Raw genomic sequence first — 16,319 nt, forward strand, 5'->3', positions numbered from 1 at the left:
TTGAACCCTTACTCAAAGAAATACTTAAATGAAAAGAGACTGGAAACAAATGCAGAAAAACAGCAACAATCAGTTATTTTTTTAAAGGGGGGGTTGACTGCGATTTCACTTTTTCATTTTAAATAGTGTGTAATGTTGCTGTTGGTGCATGAACAGTATCTGCAAAGTTGCAGCGCTGAAGGTTTAATGTAAGCAGAGATATCGTCTTTTTAAAATCAGGAAGTTTAATTGCCTACAAAAACGACTCGATTGGGACTACAACTGGGTCATGGTACGTCACTAACCCACACATTTATATAAACCACTCCCTTCGGAATATGCAGAAAAGGACATGCGCATATTTCAGCAGCTCCAGCTCGTCGAGTGTGTTGTGTTCATCCAGCTGTCAGTCTTCTGTATTCAAACTTCCCACGGACGCTGTACTTCGTCAACAATGGATACAATTTATGTTTGATTATGTTCCTGAAAATGATGATCGTAATCTAGCTCTCTGTGCTGCGCATTTTACGGAAGACAGCTTCCAGAAACTCCACGAGTTCAACACCGTATTCAACAATAAACTGTTACTAAAACATGAAGCAGATCCAACTTTAAAACCAGAGGCAGCAGTTGTTGGGCCATAACCTGTAAGTAGGCTAAGACTTAATAATTTTCATGTATATTTCCAGACGTAGCCTTGTTTTATATTTTTCAAATGCCAGTCCTGGCTTTATAGCCACTAGGCTACTAGTTATGCTATGGGCTATATGCACGCATAAGTTCCGCATTTGACGTAAGGATGCTCGTCCATTTCCGGTTGTGTAGATTAAAGCGGAGGAAAACCGGAGAAAACGGGATTATGGCAGAGTCTTCAATATTTACTGTCCTCTCGTCTTTGAAACGAAACGTACATACGTTTAGATGTAATTTTATATATAGTTATGTTTATTTAATATAATTTTAAAAAGAAGCATAAACACAACGAGGGGTGTCTGTTTTATCTTTTTTTGTGACTAACGTTTCATTAGTATAACCATGGAGTATAAAATTCAATATAAATTCTCGGTATTGCATTGGACTCTATGATCGGCGGAAGTTATCGAGCATCCTTAATCCTTCACCGGAAATAACGCCGTGCATAGAGCCCATTGTGTCTACGAAAAGCACGTACAAACATTATGGACCTGAATTTTGTATAAGTACTAATGTTTTAAACGTATTTTTCATGTATATTTGCTTTATGACGTTATTTTCGATTTGATCAAGAAAGTAAACTAATGCCAACGCTGTTTGAGTATAACATTAGTAGCCAGTCAGTTGCTATTGTTGCCAGTCAGATGCTATTGTGTTAAACAAACGTGCATTAAGTTAAAAAATGTAGCAAATTATCATTCAGAAACATTTAGTAAGAGCCGTGTGTGGACTCTCTTCATCGCCGCTTTCTCGGTCTGATTCTGCCTCAAACTGATCCTGCAGTTCGACACATATTTACATCTGGACCGGAGTTCACGTTTCGCCTGTAAAGGTAATGGGCGTTAACCTTCCGGACAACGTAAGCGACAGTTTAGCCAATCACAACACACCGGCCCAAACTAACCAATCTGAGCCCACAATGTGTTTCTGAGGGAGTGTTTTCATAGACTCAGGAAGTCAACTGCTCGTTCGAGGACAGAGGAGAGCGCGGCTGACAATAAAGGTGAAATTTATGGAAAATAAGACTTTTAAAAAAAGAAAAACCACAAATGCATGTTATATTGCACCCCATAAACACAATCATGCAAAGAAAAAAAAGCAGTCAACCCACCCCCACCCCCCCTGCTTGAGGAAGAGCTCCACCCATCCCAGCATCTATTCAATCAATCAATTCAACTTTGATTGATTTGGTATTCTTCATGCAGGCAACACACAGTAAAACTGAAAGACCAAAAAACAGGACAAAAACATAATACAATGTAACGACTGTGGAGTCGGCCAGGTGAACATCTTTCAAATCTCACAGTTGCAAAGCTGAAGACTTGAACACTGTTACACCCACACAAACACACATCAACATTGTTGTGTGTAACTTAGGATAAAAATATCCTTTTAATATACACTCAGGTATGCTTGTGTGATTAGTTTTGTTTATAATAAAGGTGTGGTTTTCTAATGTGTAAGTGTTTATTGGAAGAATGTTCCCCAACATTGTCTTGCAACACTACGTCGGGACTTGGTCGTTAGCGGATATTGATTTGCAAACACCGTCCATTTCTTCTTGAGGAAACAAAGAACACTCTGTTTACGAGTTCCTTGGAGCATGGCTGGTGTTTTCCGTGGAACATGACACATTTATAGAGTTGGGTCCGAGTCCACCTTTGTCGAGTCCGAGTTCGAGTACCCCAACTCTACACATTTATAACAAGGCAACATGGTAACCAGAAGTACACCCCACTGTTGAAAGCTAAATAACAATTTAAATGTTGAATGAACTAAAGAAATCCTAGTAAAGTCACTATTACATATACTGTTATGTTGTATGAACTAAATAAATCCTAGTAAAGTCAATATTACATATACATAATGTTATGTTTTATGAACTAAAGAGATCCTATTAAAGTCACTATTAAATATACTTAATGTTATGCTAAATTTACGAACATTTACTTCGCAATAAACATTTAAGGATTTCAGTTGCTTTGTAATTACAAGCCATACAAGTGTTCAAGAAAAACATTAAATAATCAGACAACTATTTTTCAGAAACAAATAGTTTTTTTTTATTTGCAATACCAACAAGTCTCGACCTTTTTTTTCCCAACAAATTCTTCAAGTGAGCATGACAACTCGTGTCTAACATGCACCCCAAAGTGCTACAGAACTTAACTCTTATCGAAAGAAATATTTAGGACTGCCATGTTTTTTATACAAAAAAATATACACAAAAACAATATTGTTTTTCAAACAGCAGAATTGTACTGGAATTAAACTAAACAGTTAATTATTCCATAAGTTTGTTTTTCAGCACCTGAATTTTGTGGGAAAGTTTGCTTGCATCAAGTTCCATTACCACCTTTTGAAGAAACTCAAATGTGTACTTGAGATCACATGGATAGCTCAGATTCAAGCTATATATTACTCCCACAAGCCTTGGTGACAACTCCAAGCTGCTGAAGCACTTTCACTCCTTCAACAAGGATCCCAACATCCAATGGTGGTTGTTCAGGTCCTGCACCTTCAGCTCGGACAATGAAAACTCCAATGACAGTATTAGCCATGTCTCTCTCAGCTTTCTCCAAGTCATTGTCCTAAAACAAACAACAAAAGTTAATCAGTTTTAAAACATGAAACGTATATTGACAACAACACTTCTTATATTAATATCATAATGAATAGAATAGCTTTAAAAAAATGACAGTCACTTAAAGGGTTAGTTCACCCAAAAATAAAAATTAAGTCATTAATTACTCACCCCCATGCTGTACCGACCCCGTAAGACCTTCGTTCATCTTCGGAACACAAATTAAGATATTTTTGATTGAATCTGAGAGCTGGATCAGTCCTAGATAGACTGCCTAAGGGACTGGCTCTTGACGGCCCATAAAGTCATTAAAGAAAAGGTTTAAATATTCCATGTGCCTACAGCGGCTCAATTATAAGTTTATCAAGCGACGAGACTACTTTTTGTGCGAAAAAAACATAATTAACGACTTTATTCCACTATTCCATTACTTCCTTATGGGCGCATGCGCGAGAACTGAGACGAGAACGATCTCCTTCATCTACTTTTTGTTACCGGCTGCTCACCGCTTAGGAGTTTTACCGCCCCCTACCGTATAAAATAATAATCCATATATAAGGCGCTCCGGATTATAAGGAACACTGTCGTTTTTTGAGAAGTTTAAAGGCTTTTAAGTGCGCCTTATAGTGCGGAAAATGCGGTAATTGAAAAGTGTATGTACAGCGCGCGTCTTCCTCTGCTTGTAAACAGAAAGTTTTGCGCTTCCAGCTATATCAGCACATCATCTTATACGGTAGGGGGCGGTAAAACTCCTAAGCGGTGAGCAGCCGGTAACAAGAAGTAGTCGAAGGCTGTCTGAGCGTTTCTTCCTGATATTTTGTCTTCCCGTGCATTACTCTTGAACTCTTTATTCTCTAAGTGATTTTTTGCTGTCTGTCCTGAACTGTTTGCTATTGGACTGGTTTATGTAAGTTTGCTTTCTGCCCTAAACTATGCCTGTTTTCGGATTACGAGTTGTTTTCTCTGCTGTTGTTTGCTTAAAGCCGTCTAAAAAGAAAAAAATCTTCACATGTCATTTTTTGTGGATTTGGAAATTTCGTTTAAATTATGTTTAGCTTTCATTTTGATGTAGAATGACAAGACTAACCTTTGGTACATCAAAAATATATATAATATGTAGGCCTATATATGATATTTTTTATATATAAACAGTTCTCACTTGTTTTCTATTATTAAATCAGGATTCACTTGAAAATTCACATTTATCCTCCAGAACTCATTCTAATAACATAATGTTTTAATGATTCAGACCCGTTGGAAGTGAAAGAGCAAAGACAAGAACTGAAGTGAAATGTGATGATGCTGTAGTTTGTTTCAGCCTATTGATACCAATAAAACAATTTAATGTGCCAATTTACAGAAGATCTCAGACATCACCATAATGAATGAGCTGAAAACAGGGAACTTTTGGAGACAAAGAGGTTTTTCAGCTGCTTAGTTTAACATGATGGCCCTGTACTTTTTAGATGCAGATTGGATAAAAACACATTGATCACAGTTCACACCTGCAGTGAAGCCCCTCCCACAACAATTCACCACTAAATACTGGGAATATTCCCATCATCCTACAAGAGACGGACAAACTCAAGGAGTAGCAGCTGAAATCTGTGTGACTGTTAAAGATGGAGTTTATTAAAGAGGAGATTGAAGACATGAGTGATCCAGAACCATCCAGAATAAAACATGAAGATACTGAGGAACAAACAGGTTGGTGTCCATTCTTGATTCTTCATTGTTGATGCTTTGGTGGCTGTGAATTGATAAGCAGTATATGGATGATAAATGATAGAGAAACGACAACGATCATAAATAGTGATCGACCAATGCCGATATATCAGGCCGATATTTGTGGGTTTTACGTGTATCGGAATCGTCTGATACGCGGCTGCTGTGTTCGCTGATAATTTTTTCCCAGCATTATTTATAGACATTTATATATATACTATAAATAATGGCGGGAAAAAACCATCGGCGAACGCAGCAGACAATTCCGATACACGTGAAAACCGCAAAAATCCGCCCGATATATCGGCCAGCCAATATATCGGTCGATCACTAGCTAAGGTGTAGGCTATCCGTTCAGTATGCATTAGGGCTGTAAATGAATATTCTAAATTCGAATAGTTTTAAAAAAAAAATTTTGAAGGTGAAAATTAATATTTGAATGTGGAAAAACACATTAAATAGTTTATCTATCTACATAAATAGTTTATCTACTTGTTCTTGTTCTTCCTCACATGTTTTTACTATTTGTTAAATATTATTTTTTTAAGTTAAATAAATGTTACTTTTTTATTAAATTGAGACTTGTAACATTTGTTAACATTATGTCATTTTTATGATGAAAATTGAGGGAGCAAAATGTATTGGCACTAAATATCGGCTCAAAGAAAATCGGCAGCTAGTATCGGTCATCGGCTAAAGCTGATGGGAAAAAAAATCGGTATCGGCACTAAAAAAATCCATATTGGTCTATCCCTAATCATAACCTTTAGCAGCTGTCAAACTAATTTAGCTATGTTAACAAGTGAATGAGAGAATAAGAAGTGAAAGATCTGATATCTTTTGTTTTCTTCTATTAAATAAATTCGCTTAAACTGATTCTAACTGTATTTCTGTGTATTTTAGACCAGGTGAGAGTGAAAGAGCAAAGACATGAACTGAATGAAGTGGAGGAGGAACATCGTAACAAAAAGACGCACTCCTGCATTCAGTGTGGAAAGAGTTTCTCACGTAAAGTAGACCTTAACACATACATGAGAATTCACACTGGAGAGAAACCATATACATGCACTCAGTGTGGAAAGAGTTTCAGAGATACATCAGCTCTCAGTGTTCATCTGCGCGTTCACTCTGGAGAAAAGCCATTTAACTGTGATCAGTGTGGTAAAGATTTTATTTCATCATCAGGACTAAAAGGTCACCCAGAAGTTCATTCAGATGAGAAGCTTTATGTGTGTTCTCTCTGTGGAATGAGTTTTTCATGGCTGAAGAGTTTTAAACTGCATCAACGAGTTCATACTGGAGAAAAACCTTACAAGTGCTCATATTGTGACAAAAGTTTCACTCAGTCTGGACACTTGAAAACACACGAGCGAGTTCACACTGGACAGAAGCCGTACAACTGTACTCAGTGTGGGAAGAGTTTCTCACAGAAAGGAGACTTTGACAAACACATGAAAATTCACACTGGACAGGAACCGTATACATGCACTCAGTGTGGAAAGAGTTTTTCATGGCTGAACAGTTTCAAACGGCACCAGAAAACACACATTGGAGTGAAAGATCATGTGTGCTTTGACTGTGGGAAGAGCTTTATTACACCTGCTGATCTGAAACGCCACCAAAGAATTCATACTGGAGAAAAACCTTACAAGTGCTCATATTGTGACAAGAGTTTCACTCGGTCTGGAAACTTGAAAACACACGAGCGAGTTCACACTGGAGAGAAGCCGTACGACTGTACTCAGTGTGGAAAGAGTTTCACCCAATCAAGTAATCTAGCGACTCATATTAGAAAGCATTGTTCTGTGTCACGGTGAGCAAATATTTTGTTAGATTTAAATAAAGCAAATGTGTAATTAGTTATCTAATAAAGTAGTGTTGCTGTGAAATGCCGCAAGATTTGTGTTTATGTAGGAGAACAAGAAAATGATTGAAAATTATTTTAATTGAACACTTAATCGAAGAAAATTAAAAATACCAAAATGAAAAGAAACTGGAAAGAAATGCAGAAAAACAACAACAATCAAGTATAGGCTGTTCATAAATAAAAGAAAAAGATTCCTGAATTTGATTAATTTTTTAATTGTAAAACTAATATATAACCTTGCGACTTTTTATCTCACAATTGCGAGATATAAAGTCAGAGTTGCGAGATATAAAGTCAGAATTGCGAGATATAAAGTCAGAATTGCGAAATATAAAGTCAGAATTGCGAGATATAAAGTCAGAATTGCGAGATATATAGTCAGAATTGCGAGATATAAAGTCAGAATTGCGAGATATAAAGTCAGAATTGCGAGATATAAAGTCAGAATTACGTGATATAAAGACAGAATTGCGAGATATTAAGTCAGAATTGCGTGTTATAAAGTCAGAATTGCGAGATATAAAGTCAGAATTGCGTGATATAAAGTCAGAATTGTGAGATATAAAGTCAGAATTGTGAGATATAAAGTCAGAATTGTGAGATATAAAGTCAGAATTGTGAGATATAAAGTCAGAATTGCGTGTTATAAAGTCGCAATTGCGTGTTACTGTGCTTTCACACCGGATGCGAATAGTGCGTCAAATTCGCATCTACCTCGTCTAGTTTGACACTTGACCACTGTGTTAATTCGCGCGTAGTAAAAACAAAAGTTTGAAGCGAAATTTACGTGCATCAGAATCGAAACCCATTGGCGGTGTAAAGAATAATCAAATGGGAATTTGCATATCATAATTAATAATTGATAATTAATAATTATTCATACAGGTTCGGATCAGACCAGTCTTACATATTAATAAATCTCCCGATAAGGGATGATGTGTCATTTTACCTGCATGCATGCATGTGTAATGTGTATCTCTGCAATTAACCACAAGTTGATTGCAATTAATTACACGGACCACGTTTTACAAAATAGGTCAAATTAATTAGCTCAATTAATTTCTAGAGTTAATGAAAATTAATTCTGTGCCCACAAGAATTAAGTTTCCAGCTCTAAACAAATTCTCTTTAAGGTATCTTTTAATTTGTAAAGTTTGTAGCTTTGATCAGTCATTTCAGGGGCCGGTATTATGGAGCAGACACAGTAAATCAATCAAAATAAATATAATGTATTTAATAAGGCAGAACTACTTATACACGTTACAAGAATACTTGTATTATTTAAAAACAATAAAACATAAAAACAAACACGCGGGAAGTCTAGACGATGGAAACGCGTGTAAAATGAATGAGAGAGAGTATAGAGAGAGAGGGACAGGTTTGGTACAATTTACCTCGACAATTAACCATCTGAGCAACAACATGGAAAAAAATAATGCTTCTTAGAAGCTTCAAAGAGAGATATACTTGCAAACTTTTGGCCTCTCAGTGTTTTGCTGCGTTCCTTGAGCGGCCTGTCCCGTCCGCGTGCATAAGCAGATGGTTCTTTGTTCCATGAGGTGTCACGTGGCGCTCACCACGTTTTTGAGGTAACGTTACCAAAAAAATAGTTTGGCTAGTTTATGTCACTTCATAGAAGTGACACCGAGTCGAGTCCAGAGAAACAAACTTTAGACTAGAAAGAAAAGATCCAGGATCGGATCCGGTCTCCGTGAGGAGACACACGAGGATTACATGTTGTCGACGCGATGGAAAATCCAGAGAGAGAGGCGGAGCGGCGCGCTCTGACATTTATTACCTTGGATAAATCCGTCCTCTTCCTGCTTGCTTGGCCAATCGGAGAGTGGGGGAGTCGCACGCGGGAGCTTGCTTTTATCGCTCTTTGTCTAGAACGTGCACCCTGTGGAAGGAGTTTAAAGTCTACACAGTTTGATCTTCAATGATGGTAAAACATATAAAAATACACTTTACTTTATATCTCTGCATATTCGGGTAGTCCATCCCGCGAGCATTTTGGAGGTATCAAAAACCTTTATATGAAAGTCAAAGGAATATACAGTGATGTTTAAATTGCATTAAAGCAAGGGTATACGATTTGAAAGATTGTTCATTATTAATATCCTCATTTATATGCTGGTTATGGTTATATAGTACAATCCTAACAATATGAATAGAAAAAAGAATGAAAAAAATCCATTCACTCTATTGGCTGTACAGCTGCAGTGAAGTTGACCAATGTATGCTGTCCGGCCGGACAGCTTACATTGGTCAAAAGCTCTCATCCAATAACCAACTCCACTTGAAACTCCGCCTGGCGCTCGTGTCTCCAACCGCACCCGCCCCCCTCCCTGCACGAGCAAACAGCTGACAGACAGTGTATGGTAGCTAGCTAATTAGCGTCAGATCAGCAATGGATAAAGCAATGAATAAAAATATAAACAACAGCAGCAAGCGGCCCCTGCTTGCCCCTACTGTTAAGTTTGAAAGTATGTTGAGGAAAGAGCAGAGATAAAAAAAATGTAACGCCGGACTCTAAGTAGGATAAATATAGGGTCCACTTTGACCATTGGAGGAAGCTTCAGGGAGATCTGGGACTCAAAACCGATGCTGACACGGGCACGGCTGACTTTTTGTTGAGCAGGTAAACATGTATTTATACTTTTATGGTGTGATATGTTACATAAATAGCTTTTTATCAGTTTGACAACTTGGTCATGCTGCCGGTCGGCATTGGAATGTTAGCCGTTTAGCATTGCCGATCACGGGTCAAAGTAATTATATTTCTTGAAGTGCTTGAATATATTTCAGTATGCCTAGCGGGTTTCTGTTCGAGCCGATCGGAATTTGAACAAGATGTGCTTTGTGCAGGGGCGATTCTAGGATTTTTTCAACTGGGGGGCACAAGAGGGGCCACAATTATTACAGAGGGGCCATTCTTATGTTGTGTATTTATGTAGAACTGTAGATATTCAAATCATTTCAAGTTCAGTAAGCTTTAAAATCAGCAATATACAGTGATACCCTGTTATCTTTTAATAGCAGTTATTTACTGCTCTAAATCAAAACAATAAAATACAATTTATATTAACTTTTCACTTTACAAAAGTGATAGAAAAACTGTAATAAATAAAATAATCCAATGTATTAGTGTCCAACTCACAAATAATAATAGAACAGCCTTATTTATATAAATGCATAATTATATTAATCATTCATATAATAAATACACAATTAATGAATTCATAAAACTGTAATAAAATTGTATACATCTTTTTCCCCACATCTTATTCAATTTGCATTTCAGCAGTTGCAGTAAATTTGCATTGATGAATAGACCAAATCTGCTTATTTCGAGGAAGGCTAATTAGTCTTGAGCATATTGATTGTAAAATATCACATATAATACTTTGTTAGATAGCTACTTTTTCAAAAAGGTATGATTTAGTTTAATGTAATATATGTGGATCATAGAAACAGTGACTTAATTATCCAGTAGTATTAATTATTTATTTTGCTATTTAATCATGCATTTTTATTTAATTATCTTTTTTATATTTTTTTATTTGAGAATGTTTCTGGATGCAGGGATTAAATTAAAAAAATTCTTTTGACTGATTTTTTTTTTTTTCAGGCCAAGTCATATTCCTGTAACTTTATTTAAATAGTCGAGACCAATAGCGTTTTAAGGAGAGATGTTTTAAACCGATCTAATATTGCCAGTTTGCATAATTTAAAAGCTATTTCAATCTATGAAAAACAATTACTTATCTTGACAAATAGGCCCAATCAACCATCTACATAACTTTTCAGTGCATGTTTTTATTTATCTTATAAGACCAAACAATGCTAACTGGCTGAGGGAAAAGTGAAGTTTCATAACTTTTAGGCTATTTAACTTTAACTTTGTATCCCATTAGAGAGCTGACTTATGTTTAACTGAATTGTTTACTTTATTTCTCATTGTATAGCTTATTATACCTATTAGGCTACTTATACTTTTGAATGGGATATTATCATTAAAACTGACATTTAACAAAAGAGACAGGGTTGTGTAATTTTATATATTCTAAAATATATAAAATATTCTTTATATGTGTGTGTTTTTACTATACATTCTCTTCACTGTGTGTAATACAATAAAACGATACATGACTTGTCAGTTTTAATGATCAATAATGTTTCACATTTTTAAAATGAAAACAAAAAGAAGCAGGGTTGTGTTTTATATTTCGTGTTATAAATATATGCAGTGAAGATAGTCAATGTGAGTTAAGGTTCCTGAACCACATTTTTGTGGCCATTAATCTATTCATGATAATATGTCCATTTATAAATGAAATGAGGCAGAGTGCTGTTTTATATGTATTTCGTTTTATTGTTGATGAAAAGAAGCAAAGTTGTGTTTTATACCATATAAGAGATAACGGGAGTAGCCGCGTGCTGAGTGACGCGAGAATGACCGGACTCGCGTCCTCTCGTCCTCGGGAGTTCATTCTCCGAAGTTTGCGTTCTTGGTATTGAGAAGTGACCAATATTGACCCGCGTTCTGTTTTCTATCATACGACCGCAGCAAACGACCAGTACCCTGACATGCACTTCTCAAAATCTAAGACTAATTGAGTGAACATGGAGCAGTTTTTCCTTGAGCGGGAATTGAAAAACCTGAGTGGACCATGAGCGAAGTGATTACAGCAGTGATTTTCAACCAGTGTGCCGCGGCACACTAGTGTGCCGTGAGAGATCGTCAGGTGTGCCCTGGGTAATTATTTAATATTACCTAATTAACCGTTGTTGGGTATCTGTGCAAAGTGTGGCAGATAATGTAATACTCTTCTATTTCAGTGGGTGGCAGCAGAGGGTGATAAATGCCTGTAAATAAGCTGTCACTCACTCTACAGAGTTAGTGCGCACGTGACAGTGACAGTTTGAGATCTCAGCAAGACGAGCAAGTGACAGTGATGGAGAAGTTTTTGAGAAGGAAAAATGCAAATGCCGAACAGGCCCCTGGACAAAATTCTGACCCAGATGAAGGCCCTTGTACGAGTGGTCAAAAGAAAAAAGAGAAGACGGTGAGCTTGAGGCAATACAGCGAAAGCTATCTTTCATTTGGATTTACTTTCACCGGGGATGCGACAGCACCGACTCCGCTGTGCTTGGTGTGTGGTGAGAAGCTATCCAATAGCGCCATGGTGCCAAGCAAGCTTAAACGCCATCTCCAAACGAAACACCCTTTCGTTCAAAATAAGCCGATTGACTGTTTTGTACGCTTACGTACAAACAATGAGAAACAGGCAACTTTTTTGAGAAAAACAACAAAGGTAAACGAGAGAGCCCTCAAAGCTAGCTACCTTGTTGCTGAACTCGTAGCTAAATCAAAAAAGTCGCATACTGTGGCAGAAACATTAATACTGCCAGCTTGTAAAGCCATTGCAAATGAGATGCTCGGCCCTGACGCGGCAAAAGAGATCGCTAAAGTGCCTCTCTCAGATAACACCATTGCCAGACGTATTGATGACATGTCTGCGGACATCGAAACTGTTGTTTTGGAAAAGATGCGCATCAGTAAGAAATTTGCATTGCAACTTGATGAGTCGACGGATATTAGTGGACATTGTCAGCTCTTGGCCAACGTGCGTTTTGTGGATGGAGAAGCCATTAGAGAAAACTTCCTATTTTGCAAGGAACTGCCAGAAAAATCAACAGGAGAGGAAATATTTCGGGTCACATTGGAATATCTTGACAAAAGCGGGCTTACGTGGGAAAACTGCACAGGTGTCTGCACTGATGGAGCCGCAGCCATGGTCGGGCGCATCAAAGGCTTCGTAAGTAGGGTCAAAGAAAAAAACCCAGATGTTATGGTTACGCACTGTTTTTTGCACCGTGAGGCCCTCGTTGCAAAGACCTTACCAGCAGATCTTGCTCCTGTGTTGGATGATGTTGTGCGCATAGTGAACTAAATGTCGACCTTTGAAAAGTCGTTTATTTGCGTCTTTGTGTGAGGAAATGGGAGCGGAACATAAGGTCTTATTGCTCCACACGGAGGTCCGATGGTTGTCGCGCGGCAAAGTGCTGGCCCGTGTGTATGAGCTGCGAGATGAACTGAAAGTATTTCTGACAAACGAGAGGTCCGATTACTCAAAGCTGCTTGCAAGTGATGAGTGGTGTGCAAAGCTGGCATACCTGGCTGATATATTTCATCATCTGAATGAACTGAACACACGGATGCAAGGCCGAAATGAAAACCTGCTTACAAGCACTGATAAAATGAACGGATTCCGTTTAAAGGTGCAGCTCTGGCAACAACATGTGCAGCGTGGCAACCTTGAGATGTTCCCGCTCACCGAGAAACTGCATGGCAACACTGCTGCAATGTGCGAGGTTATTGGCACACATTTGAAAACTCTCGAGGAGAAGTTGTCATTTTATTTCTCTTCAGTCTTCACAGAATGCCTTGACTGGGTTAGGGACCCATACAGCTCAGCATCCGTTGCTGGAAAGGACATGACTTTAAAGGAGCAAGAGGAACTCATTGAACTGAAACAAGATCGTGGTTTAAAGCTAAACTTTGCTGATCTTTATTTAGACAGGTTTTGGTTATCTGTTGCCAAGGAGTTCCCCACTCTGGCCAACAAAGCTATTTTGACATTGCTCCAGTTTTCAACCACATATCTATGTGAGCTGAGCTTCTCAAGCTTGACTGCGATAAAAACAAAAACCAGAGAGAGACTAAGAGCTGTTGAGGAAGAGCTTCGTGTGTGTCTTTCCACTATTCCTGCCAGGATATCTATTTTGTGTTCATTGAAACAGGCCCAGGTTTCACACTAAGTGAGTATAAATACATTTAAAAGCTATAGTATTAACTATAGGTCTATGTATTAAATTGTTTACTGTGTTAGAGTGTCATTTTGGTTGGTGATGTGCCCCAGGATTTTGTAAATGTAAAAAATGTGCCGCGGCTCAATAAAGGTTGAAAATCACTGGATTACAGAATGCTTAGAGTGGAGAGAGGAACGTGCTTTCGCTCCACTCCAGGCTTTAGCACATTCCCCTCAGCAGGGTAAATAAATACACATCGTCTTTCCTTAAAAAATAATAAGCTGTATAAAATATATCAACTTACCGTGTGGTTTTGAGAAGCACGTGATCAGACAGAGGTTTACAGAACGCTAGATTGGCTTTGTAAAAAAATAAAAAAAAACTTTGATATACGGAGCGTTCTGTGAATGGAATGACACATTTGAAATATCGCTCGATCACGCAAATTTAATCGTGGGAAGCCAAAATCGTGATCGTGATTAAAATTCGATTAATCGCGCAGCCCTACTTTAAGCGTTTTCAGTTAATTGGACTCTTATTAAAAGTGATTCAAACTTTTGTTTACACTGTGTTGTTGTTGTGTGTGTGATAGCTAGCTGCATTGACCCTGCCCTTGATAAAACACAGTGGATCAACACCAGCAGCTGACATGGCACTCCAGACCATCACTGACTGTGGGTAATTGACACTGGACTTCAGGCATTCTGGCATTTCCTTCTCCCCAGTCTTCCTCTAGACTCTGGCACCTTGATTTCTGAATGACATGCAACCACTGAGCAACAGTCCAGTGCTGCTTCTCTGTAGCCCAGGTCAGACGCTTCTGCCGCTGTTTCTGGTTCAAAAGTGTCTTGACCTGGGGAATGCGGCACCTGTAGCCCATTTCCTGCACACGCCTGAGCACGGTGGCTCTGGATGTTTCTACTCCAGACTCAGTCCATTGCTTCCGCAGGTCCCCCAAGCTCTGGAATCAGTCCTTCTCTGCAATCTTCCTCAGGGTCCGGTCACCTCTTCCCGTTGTGCAGCGTTTTTTGCCACACTTTTTCCTGCCCACAGACTTCCCTCTGAGGTGCCTTGATACAGCACTTGCCTTGATAATCCCTCAGGTTGTGTTCGGGTCATTTCGACCTGGTAAAAATTTTACCACAGAGCGACCGGTAAATAACATCACACTAGAGCGGGAACGACGGCTCCGTCACTCACTTTCGCGGTATTTGATGTCATTACCGATCGCTCTGTGCAGCGCCGGTTCAAGTTAGTAAACAAGCCAGTAAAAGTGGAGTATGGAGCGCTGCAGGTCACGGCACGCGGAGAAATGGCAAGTGGGAGAGATGAGGGAGTTGGAGGATGCGCCAGCGTCCTATAAGTCTATAAGTCCGGTGTGTGGGGACATTTTTGATTTCATGTTATGGTATTTTAATATAACGTTACAGTGGCACTTTATGTTTAGATAAGAGCTTCAGTCAAATGTTTCCAAATCCTGCACTTTAATTTAAACTGAAAAAAAGGTACCCTCACTTTTTGGGAATAGAAGCATTGTTGATACTGTTTTTTGTGTTGAGGTTGAACTTTTCACTTTATGTTTATGGCCTTTGCTATTTCTATAGCCTAATTATAGGCTTCATGTATATTGACTTATTCATAAAAGACAGTGTAGTTCCTCTTTTTTTCTTTTAAAAGATAGAATTTTTGTAAGAGCTACAAAAGTTGTCAGTTCATAAATGCAAGTTAATTTCTTTGTGTAAATAAGATTTGTGTGATAAAAATGCACAAGTTCTTGTAGAGATAGTGATACACATTCTCCTTTTTTTTGCCAAATAAACGAAAAGCATGTCAATTTCTTCTCTCTTGCTGTATCTAAATCTCACCTAGCTTTCCTCTGAGATAGTCCCAACATGTGCTTAAAGTCAAAGAGTCAAATTCAGTTTGTGCATGATTGCATGAATATAATTTTTTATACTGTATCCTAAAGTGTGGATAATTAAGCTATATATCACATGCTGAAGTACATTTCTGAAGTGTTAAAGATTAAAAGAAAAAAATAACAAGAACCGTACAGAACCGAAAACCGTGACACTAAAACCGTGATACAAACCGAACCGTCGGTTTCGTGAACCGTGCCACCCCTAATATATATATATATATATATATATACAGTACATTATCTATTTTATATATTTATCTATTTTATATAATTAGTGTATAACCAGTGTATAATTATTTACACAAAATAATTATACACTGCACACACAAATATATTATGCAAACACAAACTCTTATTTTGGGTGCAATTAATCGGCAATTAATCTTTGCACAGCCCATATACTGTGTATATATATATATATATATATATATATATATGAAGAGTTCAGATGCAAAAGCCTCTAAATGCCATTTGAAATTTTCTTCTAAAATGATCATTTTTATCAAGCTTGTATATTTTAAGTTCAGTAATTTCACTTAAATGTCAATTAAGATTACCTATTTATTGTCATTTAAAGGGATACTCCACCGGGTTTTCATATTAAACTATGTTATTCCCTTAATTAAGACGAGCTGATGCATACCTCTCTCGTCTCAGTGCGTGCACTCTATCGCTCTGTATTGCCGCAAATCTATGTTAGCACTTAGCTTAGCCCAGTGCATTAAATATGGGCC

General features: G+C 37.9%; 1 protein-coding gene across 1 annotated transcript; it reads left to right on the forward strand.

The window, feature by feature from the left end:
* The first annotated feature begins 4,530 nt into the window (after window positions 1–4,530).
* Window positions 4,531–6,964, forward strand: LOC148981355 (uncharacterized). Its single transcript, XM_089130908.1, has 2 exons — window positions 4,531–4,963; window positions 5,885–6,964. The coding sequence occupies exons 1-2, from the start codon at window positions 4,879–4,881 to the stop codon at window positions 6,796–6,798; spliced, it is 999 nt and encodes a 332-aa protein (XP_088987034.1). The 5' UTR covers window positions 4,531–4,878; the 3' UTR covers window positions 6,799–6,964.
* The last annotated feature ends 9,355 nt before the right edge of the window (window positions 6,965–16,319 follow it).

Source organism: Pimephales promelas, chromosome 5 (genome assembly GCF_988280905.1).
Source record: "Pimephales promelas chromosome 5, fPimPro1.hap1.1, whole genome shotgun sequence".
NCBI lineage: Eukaryota > Metazoa > Chordata > Actinopteri > Cypriniformes > Leuciscidae > Pimephales > Pimephales promelas.

Bases quoted from the DNA above. Each gene is read 5' to 3' on its own strand.
- LOC148981355 (XM_089130908.1), top strand. From the start codon at position 4,879: ATGGAGTTTATTAAAGAGGAGATTGAAGACATGAGTGATCCAGAACCA. The intron at 4,964-5,884 runs GTTGGTGTCCAT...TGTGTATTTTAG, and splicing joins AGATACTGAGGAACAAACAG to ACCAGGTGAGAGTGAAAGAG.